This window comes from Agelaius tricolor, unplaced genomic scaffold, assembly GCF_023055355.1.
Source record: "Agelaius tricolor isolate 1412-34295 unplaced genomic scaffold, bAgeTri1.0.p SCAF_7, whole genome shotgun sequence".
NCBI classification, from domain to species: domain Eukaryota; kingdom Metazoa; phylum Chordata; class Aves; order Passeriformes; family Icteridae; genus Agelaius; species Agelaius tricolor.
In genome coordinates, this window is record NW_027269267.1 from 34816105 (window position 1) to 34835400 (window position 19296).

The window sequence follows — 19296 nt, forward strand, 5'->3', positions numbered from 1 at the left end:
AACTGGGGAGGCTTTGAAAGGAGAGCTCTCTTCCAGCGTAAGTGCTGGGTTTGCAGCATTCCAATCCGGGAGAGCAGGGGGGGAAAAAATTAACCCTCAACTCCGGTGTCATCTGCAGCATTTTGCTGCAAAGGAATGGAGCGAGTAACGAGGCAGGAATCCGAAAGGAGCATCCCAAGTAGAGATGTTGCCTTTCAGAGGAGCTTTCCCCGTTTCCAGGAGAGGTTTCCTTCGCTGGAAAGGAGATGTTGGCCGTGACTTTCGGGTGGTTGCACCTCGGCTGATAGGGAAAATAACTTGCTGGGAAGATTTCCATCAAGAGACGCACTGAGAGGTGAGGCGAAAAAATTAAAATAAGTAAAGTAAAATAAAATAAGAAAAAATAAAACAATAATTAAAAAAGAAAAATCTGGGGAAAATGCCCTACGGACGTCAGCAAATGTTTAGGGTGGAAATGAGAAGTCAACAACAATTAAAATCTGGAAGCCACGTTCATTAGTATTCGGCACATACGATCTATCTTTTATGTTTATCTTTCTCCACGGATCAATATTGTAGCAGCATGTGCCGGGAACAAGCAGAAATCTGGCCACTGCATGTGGCTGACCTTTCCCTCTCTCCCTACAGGTCAGATCGTCTTCATCAAAACAGGTCAGATCGTCTTCATAACTATCATCACCTTATGCGGCCACAGCCACGGCTCTCATTAAAACCGGTATTTAATCTAGGCGCTGTGGCTAAGAATCAAAGGAGAAGGGGTGTTTGCCCACACAGAGGAATTAGCAGTCTAGGAAGAAGAAGAAAAAAAAAAGTTGGATTGAAAATTGCTCTTTTTTTTTTTTTCTTTTCTATTTTCTTTTTCTTTTCTTTTTTTTTTTCCCCACCGCAAGCTGCTGTACACCGAGGTCCAGCCCGAACCCGCGCACACCGCACAGCCCCCGTCTCCTGCGGGGGCTCCGCGCCAGGAGCGCGGGTCGGGCCAAGCCCCGTCCCCGCTGCCCCCGGGACGCCCCGACCGCGGCCACCCACGGACACGGACCTGCGGCGGGGCGGCCGGGGCGCTGCGCCGAGCCCCCCACGCCGGCGGACCCCCGCGGACAGGTGTCGGGGAGATCCCGTCCCGCGGCCGCAAGCCCTGCCCGCCTGGGGCCGGCTCACGGCGGGAGCCCCCCGCGGACCCCACGGCCGCCCCCAGCCCCCTGCGAGGTGCGATGCCGCGCGTGTAAAACACCCGCTCAATCACTTACTGGCGCTTGAATTACTCCCCACCCTCCTCCCCTGCTTTAGTTGCCGATTATGTTCTTTTTAACACCAAAAGAGCGTCCTTCCCCCTCCGGAACGCAGCAGCTGATCCCGCGCGTGGGGCTCCGGCGCGGCGAGGGCGCCGCTGGAGGGGTCCCCGCTCCGCTCCGGGTCCCGCCGCTCCTCCCTGCCGGATCCCCCCGCTCCTCGTTGAAAAGCGCTTGGGACCACGGGCGAGGGACGCGGGGGATCCTGCTCGTGTTTCCCGCGCTGCGAGGAAGTGGGATCCGCGCTCCGTTTGGTGCCGCGCTTCCTTTTCTCGGGACAGCAGTTAGGCAGCCACTTTGAAGTGTTTATTAAAGACATGAAACCTCTAGCGAAGGTCTTCCCTCACCGGTCTTCCTATCCTTTTTCCTTCTTCTTCTCTTTTCTTTTATTTTCTTCTTTTCTCTCTCCCAAAAGTATTAATGACAGAGAAACCGTCCAGAAAATAAAATTTTAAAAGATAAAAAAAAAAAAAGAAGAAGAAAAGAAAGAAAGAAAAGTGAGGAAACCACAAGCACTGGGGAAGGCTTGCACTTTGGGACAGAGGGGGGCACCGTGCCCTGCAGGGTGGGACAATAGTTTTTGCTTGCTCTGCTGCTAATATGCAGCTCCATCCCTGGTCGTCTGGCTCGGGGAAAAGAGGAAAAAACCAAAAACAATAGGGGAAAAAAAATCTGAAACCTAAGAGGAATGAAAAAAAGGAGTGGGGGGGGGAAAAAAGAGGAAGAAAAAAAAAGGGACCCATGAAATTAAAAAACACCACCTCAAAAAAAAAAAAAAAAGAAAAAAGAAAAATAAAAATAAAAAATAAAAATAAATAAATTAAAAAAAAAAAAAACAACCAACAAAAAAACCCCAAAAAAACAACCCTCACAACCATGCGTGAAGATGACAAAATATACATACCTCGGTGTGCTCGGGAAGGCACAGTTTAGTGTGCACTTGTGGCTGGGGACAGGTTTGGGGGAGCCTACTATGTCTTCATAGCGGGCAGGAAATGTGTACGAGTTTCTGAAAACAAAGGGAAACTTAAAAGGCTGATACGGGTTTGGGGAGGTCTGGCCAGAGCCAAACGGAGCGGCTGCAGCCCGGGCTGCTGCCCCCGGCACCGGCGGCGGGGCTTGGCCGTGCAGGGGCAGCCCTTGCCCGCTGCGGAGCCCCGCCGGCACCGGCACCGACAGCGCCAGCGGCGCCGCCAGGCTCAGCAGCCGCTCCGCGCTCGGGTTCGGGCGAGAGCTCCTGCATTTTATTCTGTTTCGGTCTGGGCTGTTGTCATGTCTGTTTGTTTGTCGGGAGGTTGGTTTACCTTTGGGTTTGGGTTCGGGTTTTTTTCTGCCACCACCGGCTGGAACCCAAAGGCACCAGAGCAGCCCAGCCAGGTGGAGCGGAGATGGGGCAGGTGGAGGCAGAGCCCTGAACTGCCCTCCGATTGTGGGTGCGGGGGGCAAAGCACAGCCTGTTGTAGGGACAGACCCCCAATTTTTTTGGCTTGAGAAGAGAGAGTAATTCCCAGGGAAATCAATCCGTCTTTTCAGGGGGCCCGCAGGAAGAGTTAGGAGAGAATTTCATTATTATTAATAACGATAAAAATTAAAGCCACCCCTCCATGCTGCTTTTCACGGTATAAAGAAGGAATCACACCACGGCAGGACAGCCGGCCAAGTGGGGCTGCTGCCACAGCTGGGCACGGGATGCCGGCAGCGGGGCAGAGCCGTGCTCCCGCTGCTCACCGACGGCGGGGCCGTGGGGCCGAGGCGAGCCGGGAGCCGTCGGGGCAGAGCCGTCGGGGAGTGCGGCCACCGGCCGGGACACCCGCTCGCTGCGGGCATGAGGGCGACGCGGAATGATGCCAGGGCAGGCTCGGGACTGCTGCGGAACCCTCAGGCCCCCCTCCAGATTGGTTCCCAAGCTGTCTGCAGGGCCAGGGCAGGGAGATTTGGCAAGTGCAGGTTCAGCGTAGGAGACAAAGCTGGGGAGAGGGAGGGGTTTGGGGTTGACGGTGTCGAGGTGGACAAAGGACAGGGGCGAAGAGGAGGACTTCGGGGCCAGTGGGCCACCCTCGCACAAGGCTGTGAGAGGGATCTTGGCTGCTCTACCCCCTAAAAAAACCCCAACCCCTGAACCTGATGACTTCCCGCTCTCGTTTGAGCGTGGCAGGGCCGGGCCAGGGTCAGGGCACAAGGGAGGAGGGTGGAGAGGGGCTGCGGGCGGGATGCGCCAAGGCGAGGGTCAAGTTCAAGGCCAGCCTGGGTAGGACAGGGAAGGAGGGGGAGCTTACTCACTGCCACAGCCGCCACGGCCGCGTCCCTGGGCCTGCCGGAGCAGAGGCATCCCTGCCGGAGGGACTGGGGCTGTCCTTGCTGCCACACGACCTGCGCTTCGGCCAGAGGGAGGCCGCCTAGCCCCCTCAAGGATCATCCCTGGGCTCCCCTGAAGGCAGAACGGCTCCGAGGGCAGGGAGAAGGGGAGCCCAGCTGCCGAGCGCTTCTCTCCGGTCGGAGATCAGCCCGCCGGGGAGGCGGACGGCGGAGCGGGGTTGGTGGCCCTTGGGCAGGGCTGCTCGTCCGCCCCTAGGCCCGGGAGGGGATTTGGGCAGACGGTGGCTGGCAGGGACTGCCTCTGAAGCGGGACCCCCGTATGGTTTTTCAGCTGTGAGAAGGCCGGCAGGACAAGGAGGGATACTCTCAGCTGCATTTCCCACGGATGTCTCCAAGGGGCAGGCGGCATATGCCAATGATTTTAATAATTTTTTTTTTTACGTAATATTATTACCGAACATAAATTAGGTTTTAATAGCAGTTTGATTACCCGGGGAGCTGCCGGGTGCGCGGGGACGGCCGCTCTGAGAGGAGCATGGCCGCCGAGGAAGCTCCGGATCCGCTCCACATCTAAACTTCCTTGTCAGCGACGGGACAGGGGGAGGGGGTGTCTTTCCCTCCCTCCTCCCCTTCCCCTGGGTGTAGGTAACCCTCATCTCACCCCAGGAGTGAGCAGGGCCCCGCGTAGCCTCATCTCCTCGCCTAACTCCCTCACACCGGCCGGAGACAGCTCTATTGATATTTGAACACACGGCACAAAGGCCGAAAAACCCAAAGCGGCGGCTGGCCCGGGGGGGATGCGAGGGCTGGGCCCGGCCGGGTGTGAGGAGCAGAGGCTCTCCCGGGCTGCACAAGCCGCCGCTGAGGGCAGCGCAGCCACCGCAGGGCGCTCGGAGCCCGGTCACAGCAGTGCCGCTTCGCAGGGCGTATTTCGGTGGTTTGACAAGGCCGAACTTTTGCCACGATTTCCCTGCCGCTGTGACACTCTCCTTGTGTGTCCCGGTGCGGCGGGCTGTGCCCGGAGAGCCGCTGTCCGGCTGCCCTGCACGAGCGGCTCCGCCGGCCGGGCCCCGACGTCGCACTTGGAGCCAAACGCCGGGCCAGCATCCCGCGAAAGTCATCGGCCGGCTGCTCGCCGTCCCTCCCTGAACACATCTGACAACTCAAACCGCTCTCTGGGCTAAAATACAATAAAATAAATAAAATATAATATAATATAATTAAAAAAGAGAGACAGGGAGAGAAGGAGAGGGAGAAAAAAACTCGAAGGGGAAATGTGAGCTCTCGGTCATCACAACTTTCTTCTCTCCCGGGCTGTACGGAGGCTGCCAAAAAGATGACAACACGGGAGGCAAGGACCATCTACGGCTCAAAGCAGCCGAGCTCAGAGCCTTGTCATTGCCCCTCCACCTCCGTCCCGAAACGCCCCTGCTTCTCAGCCTCTGGGGCAATGATGCCCCCAGCCAGACACGCACCGGGGAGAGAGGGGCGAGCCCGAGGAAGGCAGGAGCCGGAGGAAGATGTGCTCTCGCCGGGTAAATGTCTTACTAAAGAAGATCTTGCCTTGAAAGTCATTTGGAGAATATGCATATCCTCCCTCACCCTTTTCTTTCAGCTCAGAAGCTTCACAAAGTTTTACGGGCTTTTGTGGCCTTTTTTTTCTTTTTTCTTTTTTTCCCCCTTTTTTTTCCTTCTGGACGGGAGAGCCCAGCTGGAAGGAATCCTCCTCTTCCAGTAACAGCGGAAGTTTTAAAAGCATTTGTTTTGCACTCGCCGCTCAGCCCATCACATACCTTACAGCAGGTTTTAGAGAGCCTTTGGCGTAAAAAGGAAACAGCTCGTGCAGTTTCAACACGTTTTATTATATTTCTGTATGCATTACTCTCAAAACATATCACAAGAAATGATGAAACCACTTAAACCTTCAAATAAAAAATCTGAAACAGTTTATGCTCACAATTGTACATATTTATAGTTAAGAAACATTCTTTATAAATACTGTTTCCTCTGTAGCAAGTTAATACCATAATTTAATTACAAATGGATAAATATGGTAACAGGTATTTACAGGAGGAAGGGCGTTATTACGGAAAAGCTAACGGCACGACGTTTATTTTTCCTCACAATCTTCCGAACAGGAACTAACAAATTGAACTTGCAAAAGCACTAAAACATCACATGTAAACCCAGCTAACAGAAAAATACATTCACAAGCGTTGTTGTTCGTGTGTGTGTCTGTGAGTAGCAGAATGGAGACTTTGGCACGGTATTTCTTCCCCAGTCTATAGTTGAAATGCAGTTTACAATCAAGTTGCTTCTTAAAAAGGAACACAATATTCAAGATATCACAATTACAAAAGAAACCATTTCTTTTTTTTTCTTCCACGTTACTTTTTTTTTTAAAGGGATGAACTAAAAAAGGAGGAGAGAAGGAAGTGGGGAGGGAGAGTGGGAGAAAAGAAAACAAGTCCATCACTTTCTCGGGAAGGGAGAAAGAGGGGGAAAAAAGAAAGATTAAAAAAAAAAAAAAAAGAAGAAGAAGAAGAAGAAGAAGAAGAAAGGGACCAATCCGCGGTTTACAAACGGGACGAACTTCTATACACCGACAATCCAGGAAAACCTCGTTCCCCACCTCGCCGGAGGAAGGAGAGGGCCGCTATATACACAGTTCGTGGGACGGGAGGGCGCTGGCTGCTCCGGGCGGGGAGGCGCGGGGACCAGAGGAGTTTGAGTCTCTGATCTTTTGTCTGAAGACTCCGGAGGGAGAGTTTCTTTCCGCCGGCTTGGGAAGCTTTTAGCTGGGTGATGTGTTGGTGAAGCATGGGGATGTTTTGCTCTCTCTCTCCCCTTTCCGTTCCGCCGTTGATTTACTCATTCTCTTATGTTTTTTTCAGCACGTAGTTTTTGGATTTTTTTTTGCTGGTTCAAAATGTTTACAAAAAGAAAAAATCCAACCAGAAAAAAAGGGAAAAAAAATGAAAAAAAGACGCGAAGGCGGGAGGGTATGGGGAGATGAAGGCCCCCTGTCCCCATCCTGCTCGGCCGTCATTTCGCTGCCAGCGGGTGCGGCGGCATCTCCCGGCGCGTCTCCGGCGGGCTCGCTCGGTCCCTCCTGCCCGCCGCCACCGCCACTGCCGCCGCCGGGGCGGGGAGGGCGCGGCGGGGCCGTGCAGAGCAGTCCGGCGGGGCCCTACACGTACCACTCGTTGAAGTTGGAGGAAAGGCCGCTGTGGCCGCCGCCGCCGCCGCCGCTGCCGCCGCCGCCGCCGCCGCCCCGGTGCACGGCGGACACGGCCGCCGCCGCTGCCGCCGCCGCCGCCGCCGCCGCCGCAGGGGAGAGGTTGTTGGTGCTCTGCGACTCGGCGCTAGGGGACACCAGCCCCGGGGGGGTGGAGGACTCGTAGCCGGAGCTGGCGGCCGGGGAGGATTCGGAGCCTTGCGGGGACGACTCGTGCACCTGGGGGGCAAAGGCAACACGGCCGGGTGGAGGGGGGATGGCGAGGCCGCGGCCGCCCCCCGGGCGCGCCCCCCGCCGCCGGCCCGGCCCTCCGCCGCCCCCGGGCCCCGCGCCCGCCGCCCGCCGCCCCGTCGGGGCGCCCGGCGCGGGGCGGCCGCCCTCCCGCCTCCCGCCGCCGGCTGCGGGGCCGGGTACCTTCATGTGCTTCCGCAGGGAGCTGGGGTGCGTGTAGGACTTGTCGCACATCTTGCACAGGTAGGGCTTATCCGAGGTGTGGACGTGCATGTGCTTCTTGCGGTCGCTGCTGTTGGCGAAGCGCCGGTCGCAGCCTTCGAACTCGCACTGGAAGGGCTTCTCCCCTGCAAGAGAGCGGCGCAGCAGCGGGGTGAGCGCGGCCGCCCCCGCGCAAACCCCGCACAGCCCCGCGCCGAGTTTCCCCGCCCTCGCCCTCCTCTCCCGGTCGCTTCGTGCAGCAGCTTCCCAAAGGAAGGGCCGGGCGGCTGCGTCCCGGTACCCGCAGCGCCGGAGCGCCGCGTCGCTCACGCCTTGCCCTGAAGCGAGGCAACCCCCGTCCCCCAGCTGGTTTTCCTACCAAAACCCCGGGGATGTCCCCGTCCCGGCATCTCGCCTGATTTTATTTCGGCCGGTGCCGACACACATAGCCAGCCCCGAAAGAGATTGAAGAAGAAAGACGATTAAAAAAAAAAAAAAAATGAAGCAAGCATCACCGAGCCGTTTCGCCTCGGTACCAAATCCGCTATCCTGTTAAACTGGAAACCATTACCCACAGATTTAAGGCCGGGTATATTGTTTCGTGTATGGATATTCGAGATAAACGCACATCCGCTGGGAAAACTAAACGTCTGTAAAATACTTCATTTAATTTTCATAGGGATTCCTCTCGCCCGACTGCCAGGACTCCAAATGCCGGGGAGTACTTTGGAGGTGAGAACTCCACATTCCCCCGCCTTTGGAGGGGAAGCATTTAACATTAGATTCCATTAGCACCTAAATTGTTTCTTAAAGACATCCGCTCAGATACAATGACTTCAGTGCGGGCATCTCATGCAAATACATTTCTCAAATTTTAAACCTTGTTAAAGCTCGTCTCGCACCTCGCATCGGGCTTAGCACTTGAGAAAACAATAGGCCTCGAGATTTTTAGCCTTTCTCCGGGTAAATATTTGGAGTGGAAGTCGCTAAAATATTTGGCCGTCTTTTATGAAATAGTCTGGCACGGTTTGAGCCGGCAGGAGTAGTAAATGAATAATAGATGAGGCGGGAGGATGCGTTTATTTTTGTTACCCTTCGGCTCAGGCGATTTTCCATCAGGAAAGCCCGAGCTCCCTCGACCCTCTTCCACCTGATTTGGGTGGAAGTTTCCGAACTTCAAATCCTCTGTTCCCTATTACATAATTTAATAAACTGTTGCAAAAACACCTTAAATCACATCGAGTGAGACTTTAAAAACAATTTTTTTTTAAATGAGAAAATTTTATTGCCTTGCTCACACCATTTAAATTTAATGGAAAACATTCCCAGAAAGGGACTTTTTGCCACTTCTAACGGGATTTAGGACTAATGATTGATTTTGCACGTATTTATATAGTTTCTCTGAGTATCCATAAATAAAAGCCATGCTCACAAGCGCTGAAGTTGTATGCAAATACGTTGCACAGAGCAAATGACTAAGGCGTTTCAGATGGATGGATGGATGGATGGATGGACGGACGGATGTCTTCCCCTATTTTAGCAAGACGGCAAAATTTGGTTCGCGCTGTATTCCGCGTTTCTGCGGAAAGACTCCGCTGAAACTCAGCACAAATCTACAGCTCTCATTCCCAAATGAAAACAAATCAGTTAAATATCCTTTCGAAATCTGCAATGGAGGGGGGTGTATGCTGCTGGGGAAGAAACCAAAACAAACGCAGCCATGTGATGGAGAGGGTTAAAAAAAAATAAGCTGGAGGCTTATTTTATCACCCTCCTAATTTAACATCACTCTGTCTGAGTATCTATCAGTTTACACACATATATATACACGCATATATAGGCACGGGCAGAGGGAGGAAATGTGGCGAAAGAAACCCGAATTACCTGTGTGCGTCCTTTTGTGAATTTTGAGATTTTCTGATCTGGCGAAAACTTTTCCGCAGCCAGGGAAGGGGCAGGGGAAAGGTTTCTCTCCCGTGTGCACTCGGATATGATTGACCAGTTTGTATTTCGCTTTGAAAGGTTTGCCTTCGCGGGGACACTCCTCCCAGTAGCAGACATGGTTGCTCTGCTCGGGTCCCCCAACGTGCTCCACCGAGACATGGGTGACCAACTCGTGCATGGTGCTGAAAGTTTTATTGCAACTTTTTTTGGGGTTGTTCAGCTGTTCGGGATCGATCCACTTGCAGATGAGCTCTTGCTTGATGCACTGCTGCCGCATGTAGCGGAAAAAGGCACCTGGGTGGTGGTGGTGGTGGGCTGCCATGTTCATGCCCATATTCATATTCATGGGGCCGTACTGGTTGTGCAGCTGAGCCGCCGAGTAAGGGTCAGTCCTGGGGCTGGAAACCTGGCGGTACTGATCCGACCGGGCGAATACCTCCCCCGGCAAGCCCAGTCGCATCTGCCCGTTGAGAACATTTTGGGAGGCGTGGGGACCGTGCTGGTCGTGGATGCCCGGGAAGAGGAGGTGGCTCTGAGCGTCCGTGTGCGGGTGGTGCAGGCTGCCGGCCGCAGGGCCGAAGATGCCGTGCTGCCCGCCGGCCGGCGACGAGTCCCCGAAGCCCCGGCTGCGAAACAAGAAGTCCCGGGTAGAATTGAAGGGCGTCCCGGAGTAGGAACCGACATGAGCGGCGTGGGGGCCCAGGGCGGCGGCAGGGTAACCGGGCGCCTGCGAGGTGAACGCCGAGCTCTGCCCGGGGGAGAGGTCGTGGGCGCCGGCGTTGAGCTTGAAGGCGCCCATGTGCGCCGCCGCCGAGTCCACGAAGCTGTTCTGCGCCGCCAGGCTCAGCTCCCGGTCCTGCATCTCCGCCGCGGCCGAGTGGTGGTGCCGGGCGAAGGTGCCCACTCCGAGGGCCGGGAACTGCGGGCCGGCGTCCAGCAGCATGGTCCGCGCCGCTCCGGGGACGCAGCCGCTGCCGCCGCTGCCGCCTCCCCGCTACAGCCTCCGCCTCCGGGCTGCCGCCGCCCGCCCGCCCGGGCGCGGGGCCGCCGCCGCTCCGCTCCGCTTCCCCCCGGCAGCCGCCGCGTCCCCCCGCCGCCGCCGCCGCCGCCCGCGCCCGCTCCGGCCCGATGCCGCCGCAGCCGCCGCCGGCGGAGTCGTATCCGGAGCCAGGCAGAGCAGAGTCCAAAGGCGAGCGGAGAACCAAAGTGTATTAAAGGAGCTGAGGCGGGGGCGGGCAGGGGAGGGGAGGGGGAGCAGGGGAGGGACGGGGCTGGGGACGGGGGGGGAAGGCTCGCCTCGCCGTTCCCTGCGGCACACACGCACGCACACACACACACACTCACACACACAGACCCGCGCACACGCCGCCGCCGCCCCCCCGCTTCCTCCGCCGCCACCGGGATGTCAGCGCCGCCGACCCCCGCCCGCCCGGCCCCGCGCCGCTCCCCGCGTGGGCCGCGGCCCTCCCCGCCGCCCTGAGCCCCCCGCCGCTCCCGGGCCTCCGCTTCTCGTTTTATCCTCCGCCGGGCATTAGCGGTGTCTCTCACGGAGAAAAACTTGCAGCCGCGGGTTCCCACGGAGCGAAGGGACCCGGGGGGTGCCCCGCGCCGCGCAGCCCCCGCCCGCCGCGGCGGAGGGGCGTGAGGAGGGGGGCAAGGAGGGGGGTGCCGGAGGCGGATTAAAAACAATAAGGGCGGCGGTGGGGGTGGGGAGGGGAGGCGGGGGGCGGGAAGGGGCCGGGGAGTGCCGGAGCGCCGCGGCGGCGGAGTTGCAGCCCCGCTCCGCCCGGGCCCTCGCTGCCTTTCGCTCTTCTGTTTATTTCGGTGGGCGCTGCTGAGGCGGCGGCTTTTTATTCCACCCCCCCCCCCCCCCCCCCGTTTTTCTTCCCTCCCTCCCCCCGGCCTCTCTCCTTCTCCCCGCCCGCACTGGCGGCTCCTCTCCCAACGCCGCCTTCACCCGCCGCCCGGCCGCTCTCCCGGCTCCCGCTCATTGGCCCGAGCCGCCCCGTCCATCCGGGCGCCCCCGGCCACCGGCTAATGGCGGAGCGGCCGCCCCGAGCCCTGCCCGCCCCACCGCCCGCCCCGCGCCCCGCCGCGCCACCGCCGATCGCCCCGCGGCCGCCCGGCCGCCGCCCGGCCCCGCACCGCACGGGCCCGCTCCGCGCCGGTGGCCGCCGTCAGCCCCGCACTGCCGGTGGCTTCTTGATTTTTGGGGGAGTCACCCCCCCCACCCCTCCCCGCCCGTCTCCCCCGCGGCGAGGGGAAGGGGTGGCGCGGGGAGAGGCGCGCCGATCTCGGAAAATATCGATGTACGCTTTGGCATGTGATCCTGCCTCGGGAGGCAAACAAACAAAGCGAGGGGCTTAAAATATAACCCCCGCAGCCCCTTTCCTCATTTCGGCTAAAGCAGATGAAGCCCGTGATCGATAAAGGGAGCGAGGGGGGAATCAAATAAAAGTCACGTTGACGGGGCGAGGGTGGCTGCGACTAAAAACCCAAATCAAATAAAAATTAAAATATAAGACGGAACCGTCGCCCTGGCTGTTTGGGCTTTTAAACCACTTATGTAGGAGCAGAGAAGTCGATCAGCGATCTGCATGTGTTGTGAATGTGTATCTGAGAGCAGATGCTTTAGGAGTTTTCCTTGTCTTTTCTCTTTCTTGAAAAAAGAAACAAAAACAAACCTGAAAAAAAAATTCCTACCCAAAACCCCACCCTGCCATTGTTATTTGGAAACCGGATTCTTACATGGCAGGAATAAAAAGCATAAAGCCGGCACACACACACGCACACACACACACACACACAGAGCAAACAAGTCCCCTTCCCCTCCCCCTCCAGTAAATACACGTCTGGCCCCTGATTCGGTTTGTTTTGTAGTGGCTGAAAAATAATCATCTCGAGGCCAGCAGCTCACCCAATAAATAAGGCTTTGTAAAAATCAAAGCCTGGCATAACATTTGCTGTCTTAACCACCCTGCACAAAACCTTGCGTCTCCGTACCCATCAGTTCTCTGCTTGGTGGAGAAGCAACTCAAAATATAAGGGTTTGTGTGGTTCGGGGGGTCTTTTTGAAATTCTCCCTTCGACATTCCTCCTATGACCCCTCATGGCATTAAATCCCACATCAGACACAGGCAGGCTCAAACCTGGACCCACAGCGTCCAATCGTGAGCTTTACAAGGAGAGATGATGGATGGATGGATGGATGGATGGATGGATGGATGGATGGATGGATGGATGGATAACAGGAAGGAAGGAAGGCAGGCAAAGGTAACAAATAAGGTCTTTCCCATCATTGCCTACCAAATAAGGTCTTTCCCGTCATTGTCACTAAATGGTTAAAATATTTCCAAGACTGTCCGAAAGTGTTTGAAATGTGCCGGTACCGGACATTAGTCTTTGGACAAGGCGGATTTAAATAGGGAAGAAGTGGGATTCCTTCTAATCGGAAATGAGCAATAGGAGATAAACCGAATATTAATGCAGAACTGCACCTCTGATGCCAACAGCCTTTTTCTCTTTGCTCGCTGTCATTCTGTCCTGCCTTTGCAGGCAGGAGTGTCTGCTCCCCAGATCTTGCCTTTCCAGGCTGTAGCTTGGGAGCATATGCTGTCCTTGTCCTGACCCCCCAGGCTCCCAGGAACAGACCGCGAACAAATTCTATTTTCCTTCCCTGAAAAGATTTCGAGGCGGAGGTCTGAGCGGAGTCCTCCACCGTTGCTGGGGATTTCGAGAGCCCAAGCTGAAGAGGAAAGCTTGGTCTCCTGCATCGCCTGCCTCCAGATTAGTGATAAAAATCACACAGAAAACTAGACGTTCGCATACACTTCCCCCCTGCCCCGATTTAAAAGAAATTACTACATCTGAGATTAGAAAAAGAATAAATATGTGCAAGAAAATTGGCAGTTCAGAACAATTTTGGAAAAAAAAAATAATAGCAAAGGTGAATATCCATACAAATATCTACCTTCTCGGTTTTCTCTTTCTTTTCTTTTCTTTTCTTTTCTTTTCTTTTCTTTTCTTTTCTTTTCTTTTCTTTTCTTTTCTTTTCTTTTCTTTTCTTTTCTTTTCTTTTCTTTTCTTTTCTTTTCTTTTCTTTTCTTTTCTTTTCTTTTCTTTTCTTTTCTTTTCTTTTCTTTTCTTTTCTTTCTTTTCTTTTCTCTCTTTCTTTCTCTCTCTTTCTCTCTTTCTCTCTTTCTCTCTTTCTTTCTCTCTCTTTCTCACTCTTTCTTTCTCCTTTTCTCTCTCTTCTTCTCTTTTCCTTCCTTCCTTCCTTCCTTCCTTCCTTCCTTCCTTCCTTCCTTCCTTCCTTCCTTCCTTCCTTCCTTCCTTCCTTCCTTCGTTTCCTCCCTTCCTTCCCCTCCTTCCCTTCCTTCCCTTTCTTCCCTTTCTTCCTTTCTTCCTTGCCTTTCTTTCTTTTCCTTTTTCAGTTATTAATTGCTTCACTTCCTTTATAATTTTGTCTCCTTTTTCTTTCTTCTCCTGACCTTATTTTTCTGCATTTCCTGCCTTCCCCCCCTCGCCCCTCACTCTGCCTGCTCAGCGGTGCCGGCATCGGGGCGCTTTCGGGGGGGACGCAGTGAATTCCATCCGGAGCCCCCGCTGGCTGGCCGCTCTCTGCTATTCTTTCAGGGCTCCAGCCCTACTCTCTCTGCAGGAAACAGAGGAGCTGATCCAAGTTCAAAGTCACGTCGCCGTCCCTCCTAAGAAGTGCTTTATTTGCCTCTGAACCGCAAAACCCCTTTCCCCCATGTCACAGGGTAACAAGGGAAGGGAGCGAGGGAGGAAGGGAAGAAGGGAGGGGGGCAGAGGCACCGGCGGCCAGCCCCGCACTCCCTTGTCGGGCCACCGCCACGAACACAGCCTGCGGCTCATGGCAGCTTTCGGGGAGGAAAGCAAGCAGTCACCCCAAGTCGGTGGTAAACTGTTTTATTGAAAGAAGTTTTTCAACAGGTTTCTGGAGGTGCCAGACCTACAGAGCAAATGTCAGCTTCCCCGGGAAAGCTTTCCAGTCTCTGTAAGTTTTCCGAAATTCTCTTTAAAACTGCTCTTGTCTTGTTCTTACGGGCTGGTGATGCCAAGGGAGCTGGAGAGGGGTGTGGAGGGGGGGGAGGCGGGACGAGGGGAGAGCAATTTCTTGTTTCCCCTGAACTGTATACATCGCCTTCTCCTTCTGACCCTTTCCCGAGAGGTGTCACCGCCCTCTGGGGAGGCTCCGCGCCCCCTTTCTCCATCCCCCCCTCCCTGGCAGCCGTGGGTGCCGCAGTGGGGGCGCAGGCTGCGGTGGGGCCGGGGGCTCTGCCCACGGGAGGATGCGGCTGGCGACGGCCTCGTCGAGAAAAAGAGGCGGAAGGACTCACCGGAGACGGGTGTGTGTGCATGTGAGAGAGAGAGGGAAAGGGGCAAGAGGGTGTCCTTCCCCCAGAATTCAGCCTTCCAACGCAGTAAGGGGACGAGGTGCGGGGCGAGGAGGGGGAGTGTGGCCGGCCCGTAGCCCGGTGAGAAGAGGCCAGTTGAGCAGCATCACTTGCACCGTTGTCTGTATCACAGACACTCATAAATTCAACAAGCTCATCAACAGGATATTAAGTTGCAGGTTACCTTTGATGGTGCCGATCCGAGCCACTTCTAGGCCGTTCGACCTATGACCCGTGAAGACCACATGTGTTGTCCTCTAGCCTCCCTCTGTAAAACACACACTTCGAGACAAAAGTTCTTTGTCAGGCTCTACCGACAGTGTAATGTAAAAGAAGTAGGGGAAATAATGAAAATCTCAGCCAAAGCTGTAACTTTTAAACGCTGAAAGAAAGAAAGAAAGAAAGAAAGAAAGAAAGAAAGAAAGAAAGAAAGAAAAGGGGAAAATACACTAGGCAGGGACAGAAGGAAGAAGCACCCCGCTTTCGTGCCATTGATATTTATTGTTCCTTCAGTTGCACATATATATATATATATATATATATATATATATATATATATATATATATATATATATATGTATAAAACCCCTCTCTCGGCGGCAATGCCGTGAGACGGTGGGGGCCAGGAGCAGTGTAGCACTTTTTTCCTCGGCCGAGCGGCAGCCGGTGCCTCTGCCCTGCCCAGCTGCGGCTGAGGGACGCGCAGCGCTGCGTATTTTGCGCGCCCTGCCCCACTGCACCGCTCATCCTGCAGGCAGCGCAGACCCGGCGCAACGCCCCCCGAAATGGGTCTGCCGCAGCACTGCCCGCCTTTATTAGATGCACCTTTTTCCATCTGGAGATGCCCATATAAACGTTAGAGGCAGGGGAGAAGCGTCCCAATAAAGCGCGATGGACTTTGTAATACAATTTATGCTGTCATTCATAAATAACAATGCCATATGGTAACCATATTGCTTATACAAGTAAAGCCGTCAAAGTGTCACTATTTGATTTATCTCAACAGCTTCTTCCAACGGTGACGTTCAGAGAGAGGGGAAGTGGGAAAGAGAGAGAGAGAGAGCAGAGCAAAATTTGGCCTGGGTTTCCTGAGACCGCCTCTCTCTTTACCTCTTTCTTTCTTTCTATATATGGGTAGATAGATAGATAGATAGATAGATAGATAGATAGATAGAGAGATAGATAGATATAGAAGGATTTTTTTTCCTTATTTTATCCCTAACTGAGCAAACCCCAAAGGGGATGGCCCCTCTTTCCCTGGCGATGTGCGCTCTGAACACAACAGCTCCGAAACTTATGCTCCTAAATCCCTGTCCCAGAGGTGCGGCGGGTCTCGGCCCCGACAGCCACTAGCCCCGGATCCTCGTGTCAACCTCAGGTTCCCTCCTGGACGCACGAAGCGACGATATTTGGCACAGGAGAAGTTTAATTTTCAAGAGTGTAAGTTATCCATCCGCTGAGCCCCTCCATAGGGAAGGGGTGGGGAGTCTCACTGCCGTATCGACACTCTTTCGTGCCTCTGGGCAGCCTCCCGCTCTCGGCCGAGGTCCGGCGCCTCCGTGCAATCCCCCTGACGGGACAGTGGGCAGGGTGCCGTGGGTCCGTCCTGCCCGTGCGGGTCCCCACGGGGCTGTGCCTCGGGGCGCTCCCTCCCGCTGCGGGCGGACTCCACCTCCGATGGCGCACGTTCGGGCAGGGCACGGCGCCACAGGCTCCCCCCCGCCGCAGAGCAGCCCCACGGGCGTGGAAAGCCACCCGCGACGGCCCGGGAGGAGGGTAGGCTTTCCTAGCGTATCTGGGGAGTCTTGCAGCTCTTCCCGGGGAAAGCGCCAATCGCGCTCCCTTTCTAATGGTTCCCCAGAAGAATGTTTTACACCTTATAAAATATTGCTCCCCGCTCCCTAACTATCAATAAGACGTGCATTAAAGACGATTGTTTGTAAATGGTGTTCATGATCATTAGCATACATTTACATAATGCAGCTCACAGCACAGCGTTTTACGGTTAAACACCTCCTAAAGCCGATAGCCCGAGCTCAGTTTATAGAGGAAGCTTTGCGAAATAAATGTGAAGGCTTCCAGGCTTTCACCCCGCCTCTGCAGCCTCCCCCGATGTCCCTTGGCAGGTTTTGCCTGCGAGCGGAGCCCTGCGGGAGGGCTCTGCAGCCGGCTCCGCCGCGGGAGCGGGGCGCGTTCCGACCCCCGACGGGCGCTGTCGGGTTGTGGGGGGCTGTGGGGCAGCACAGCACGCCTCCCCTCTACTGCAGCCCGGGGGCAGCGGCAGCCTGGGCCTGAGCTGGTGTCGGTGAGTTAATGGGCTTTAAATTCTTCATGGCTCTTTTGGAGCTGGCAGCGTCCAAAATTGTCCCTGCGCGGGCAGCCACCTTCTCTGCCCGGCGTTTGCAGCCAGTCCTAAAAATGAGCGAATTTCCACGTGAGTCTCCATCAACCCCTCCCTTCCCTCAGTCACAGGTCAGCTGCCTATTAGCCAGCTATAAAATAATTCCATTTTTTTATGGCCTCTCATAAAAAGAAATTGATCGGGGTATATATTTGAATTAAGGCATATTAAATCGATGACAGATACACATCACCTGCATTTAACAGCAGAGGGACAGGGAGGCGTGCAGAAGGTTCCATGGAGCTGTGATACTTGTTGTTCATCTCCACAGCATCTCCCACCAAACCATTCCATCTCTGGACCTTGCTCCAGCAAGGCACCCAGAATCTGGGGAGGAAGGAGGGCACTATTTGGATGGACGTGTGAAAAATACATGTATATAAATACCCGTACAGACGTATGGCTACTTTGCGTGAAGTTTTTACTGTGCAATAAAACCATCGAGCAGCCGCTTTTAAAACTGGGGGATCGTTTATTTCCATTCCTTGCCTTGCAGCATCACTGAAACCCCCACGGCGGCCACACGAGCCGGGAGCATTGGCTCGTCTCCGGTGGGGGGGAGACGGGAGGGAACCGGCGGGTCTCTCTCCCCCTTGAGCTCCCCCTAGAGCCTCTCGCCCCCCTTTTGGCAGCCGTGGGCCAAATCCTGCGAGTTTTCCCCCCGCGAGAGGCAGAGGAGGGGGAGCCTGGAGCCTGGCCCAGGAAATGCCGGACCAGCACGGGGCTTCCTTTGAACGTGGCTTGGCACAGGGAAGCGGCCAAGACGCACAGATGTAGTTTCGTTAAGGGGATTCGGTGGCCGGGGAGAGCCGGAGGTGCGTGTGGGTCGGCTAGCGTCCCCTGCCCCGTTTCCTCTCCTGGAGAGGCGGAGGAGAGTCCCTGGCTGCCCCGCAGGCAGGGAAGGGCAGGCAGCTTGCCTGCACTTTCCAGGAGCCCGGGAGCTCAAGGCATTCCTAGGGGCACCAACAGCCTAAAGAAAGCAGATGACATATCAGTAAAAGCTACTTCTCCTCCCACAGAAAAGTCACGACAATGCTCCTTTCCCCTTTTGGCTCGCAGGGAAATCCCGGCCTTGCCTAGTCAACCCCCTCAAAGGGCAGCATCCTTTGTACCGAAGGGCCAGTTTCGGCGCTCCACAAAGAGCTTCGCTTTCGAGGACCAGTACACCCCGCACCCCAGGGGCGGTCCCATCGCTGTCCCCGCCCGTCCTCTACCTCTGCCCCCTTTCAGGAGAGCTCCCACTTTTCCTGCCTTTTCGTCTGGGGCAGCAGCTCAGGGCCGACACACGCCAGCCGGAGACTCCCCCGTTTCCCACCCTACCGTTCCGACATCCGAAAGAGTCGAGGAGCATTTATGCTCGGGGCCAGTAGCGCTGCGGGGGTTTCATCTCTATTTCGCCGCTGCTGAATGAGGGCTAGAGGGGATGCAGCTGCCTGGGCTACGGCTGTGGGACCGCCGAGGGGCGTGGGGTGGTTCTCCCCTCGGGATGCCCCGGGAAGCCGCTGCGGGAGGAGGGAGCCCCAAAGCGGCAGCGAGAGCCAAAACTTGGCTCTAACATGTGCCACTTGCCCCCCTCCTCCTCCCCTCCCCGCTCACTCGTTTATTTTCTAAAGGAAAGGAATCCCAACCCCCGCCGTCTTCTTTTCAGGGAAACTTTGGCCGCCTTCTCCTAGCGGTGCCTTGGGCATGAGTACACACAGGCTCGGCCTCGCGTGGGCGTGGGGTTGCGCACATTGTTGCAGGAGGGAGCGCTTTCCCGCCTCATCCATGAATGAACGTGGCCCTCCAAAAAAATTAAAAAAGATAAGGAAGCTGAGCACAGAGCCGGGCAGCAGCCGCGCCGCCAGGCGAGGAGAGAAACCCCACGGCCCCGCAAACGTAAACACGGCGGAGCACCTGAGCAGGGCGCCCCGTCCGGTGCCTGGGGAGCAGGGGCAGCTGCTGCTGCCCGGTGCTGCCGGCGGGGGGCGGCGGGGGAGGCGCCGGGTGCGCCCCGTCGGGCCCCGCGCGAAGTTTTGCGAGTGCAACTTCGGGGGGCGGCGCGGGGGGGCCCGGGGGGGCGGCGGGGGCGGATCCCCGCTGCGCCGGCGGCCTGAAAGGGAGCCAATCGCGGGGCCCCGGCCGCTGCCAATCATCGCCATCCGTCCAATCCCTCCGGCGCGGTGTCCGAGCCGTATTCCCCAGCGCGCCGCCGAAGTGTGGTGAGGGCTCTGCCAATCGCGGGCGGGCAGAGCGGGGCCAGGGATGCGCGGGGCT

The 19296-nt window shown here is 56.1% G+C and overlaps 1 protein-coding gene and 3 long non-coding RNA genes across 5 annotated transcripts; 1 reads left to right on the forward strand and 3 right to left on the reverse strand.

Annotated features, from left to right (window-relative positions):
- Positions 1–472: 472 nt before the first annotated feature.
- Positions 473–3941, reverse strand: LOC139591808 (uncharacterized). Of its 2 annotated transcripts, XR_011679750.1 has the most exons (3): positions 3570–3941; positions 2194–2298; positions 473–2050 (listed from the first exon to the last, which is right to left on the reverse strand). It is a non-coding gene; the product is annotated as an uncharacterized lncRNA (long non-coding RNA). The 2 variants fall into 2 exon arrangements; XR_011679749.1 differs by lacking the exon at positions 3570–3941 and having other exon boundaries at positions 2194–2894.
- Positions 3942–5446: 1505 nt separating this feature from the next.
- ZIC2 (Zic family member 2) lies at positions 5447–11045 on the reverse strand. The gene is made up of 3 exons (XM_071430904.1): positions 9160–11045; positions 7258–7421; positions 5447–7062 (listed from the first exon to the last, which is right to left on the reverse strand). Exons 1-3 carry the CDS (start codon positions 10160–10162, stop codon positions 6796–6798), a joined length of 1434 nt encoding a protein of 477 aa, XP_071287005.1. The 5' UTR covers positions 10163–11045; the 3' UTR covers positions 5447–6795.
- A 2838-nt stretch (positions 11046–13883) lies between these two features.
- On the forward strand, positions 13884–17358 carry LOC139591813 (uncharacterized). The gene is made up of 3 exons (XR_011679753.1): positions 13884–13982; positions 14176–14239; positions 15959–17358. It is a non-coding gene; the product is annotated as an uncharacterized lncRNA (long non-coding RNA).
- A 134-nt stretch (positions 17359–17492) lies between these two features.
- On the reverse strand, positions 17493–19127 carry LOC139591814 (uncharacterized). Its single transcript, XR_011679754.1, has 2 exons — positions 18361–19127; positions 17493–18010 (listed from the first exon to the last, which is right to left on the reverse strand). It is a non-coding gene; the product is annotated as an uncharacterized lncRNA (long non-coding RNA).
- Between the last annotated feature and the right edge of the window lie 169 nt (positions 19128–19296).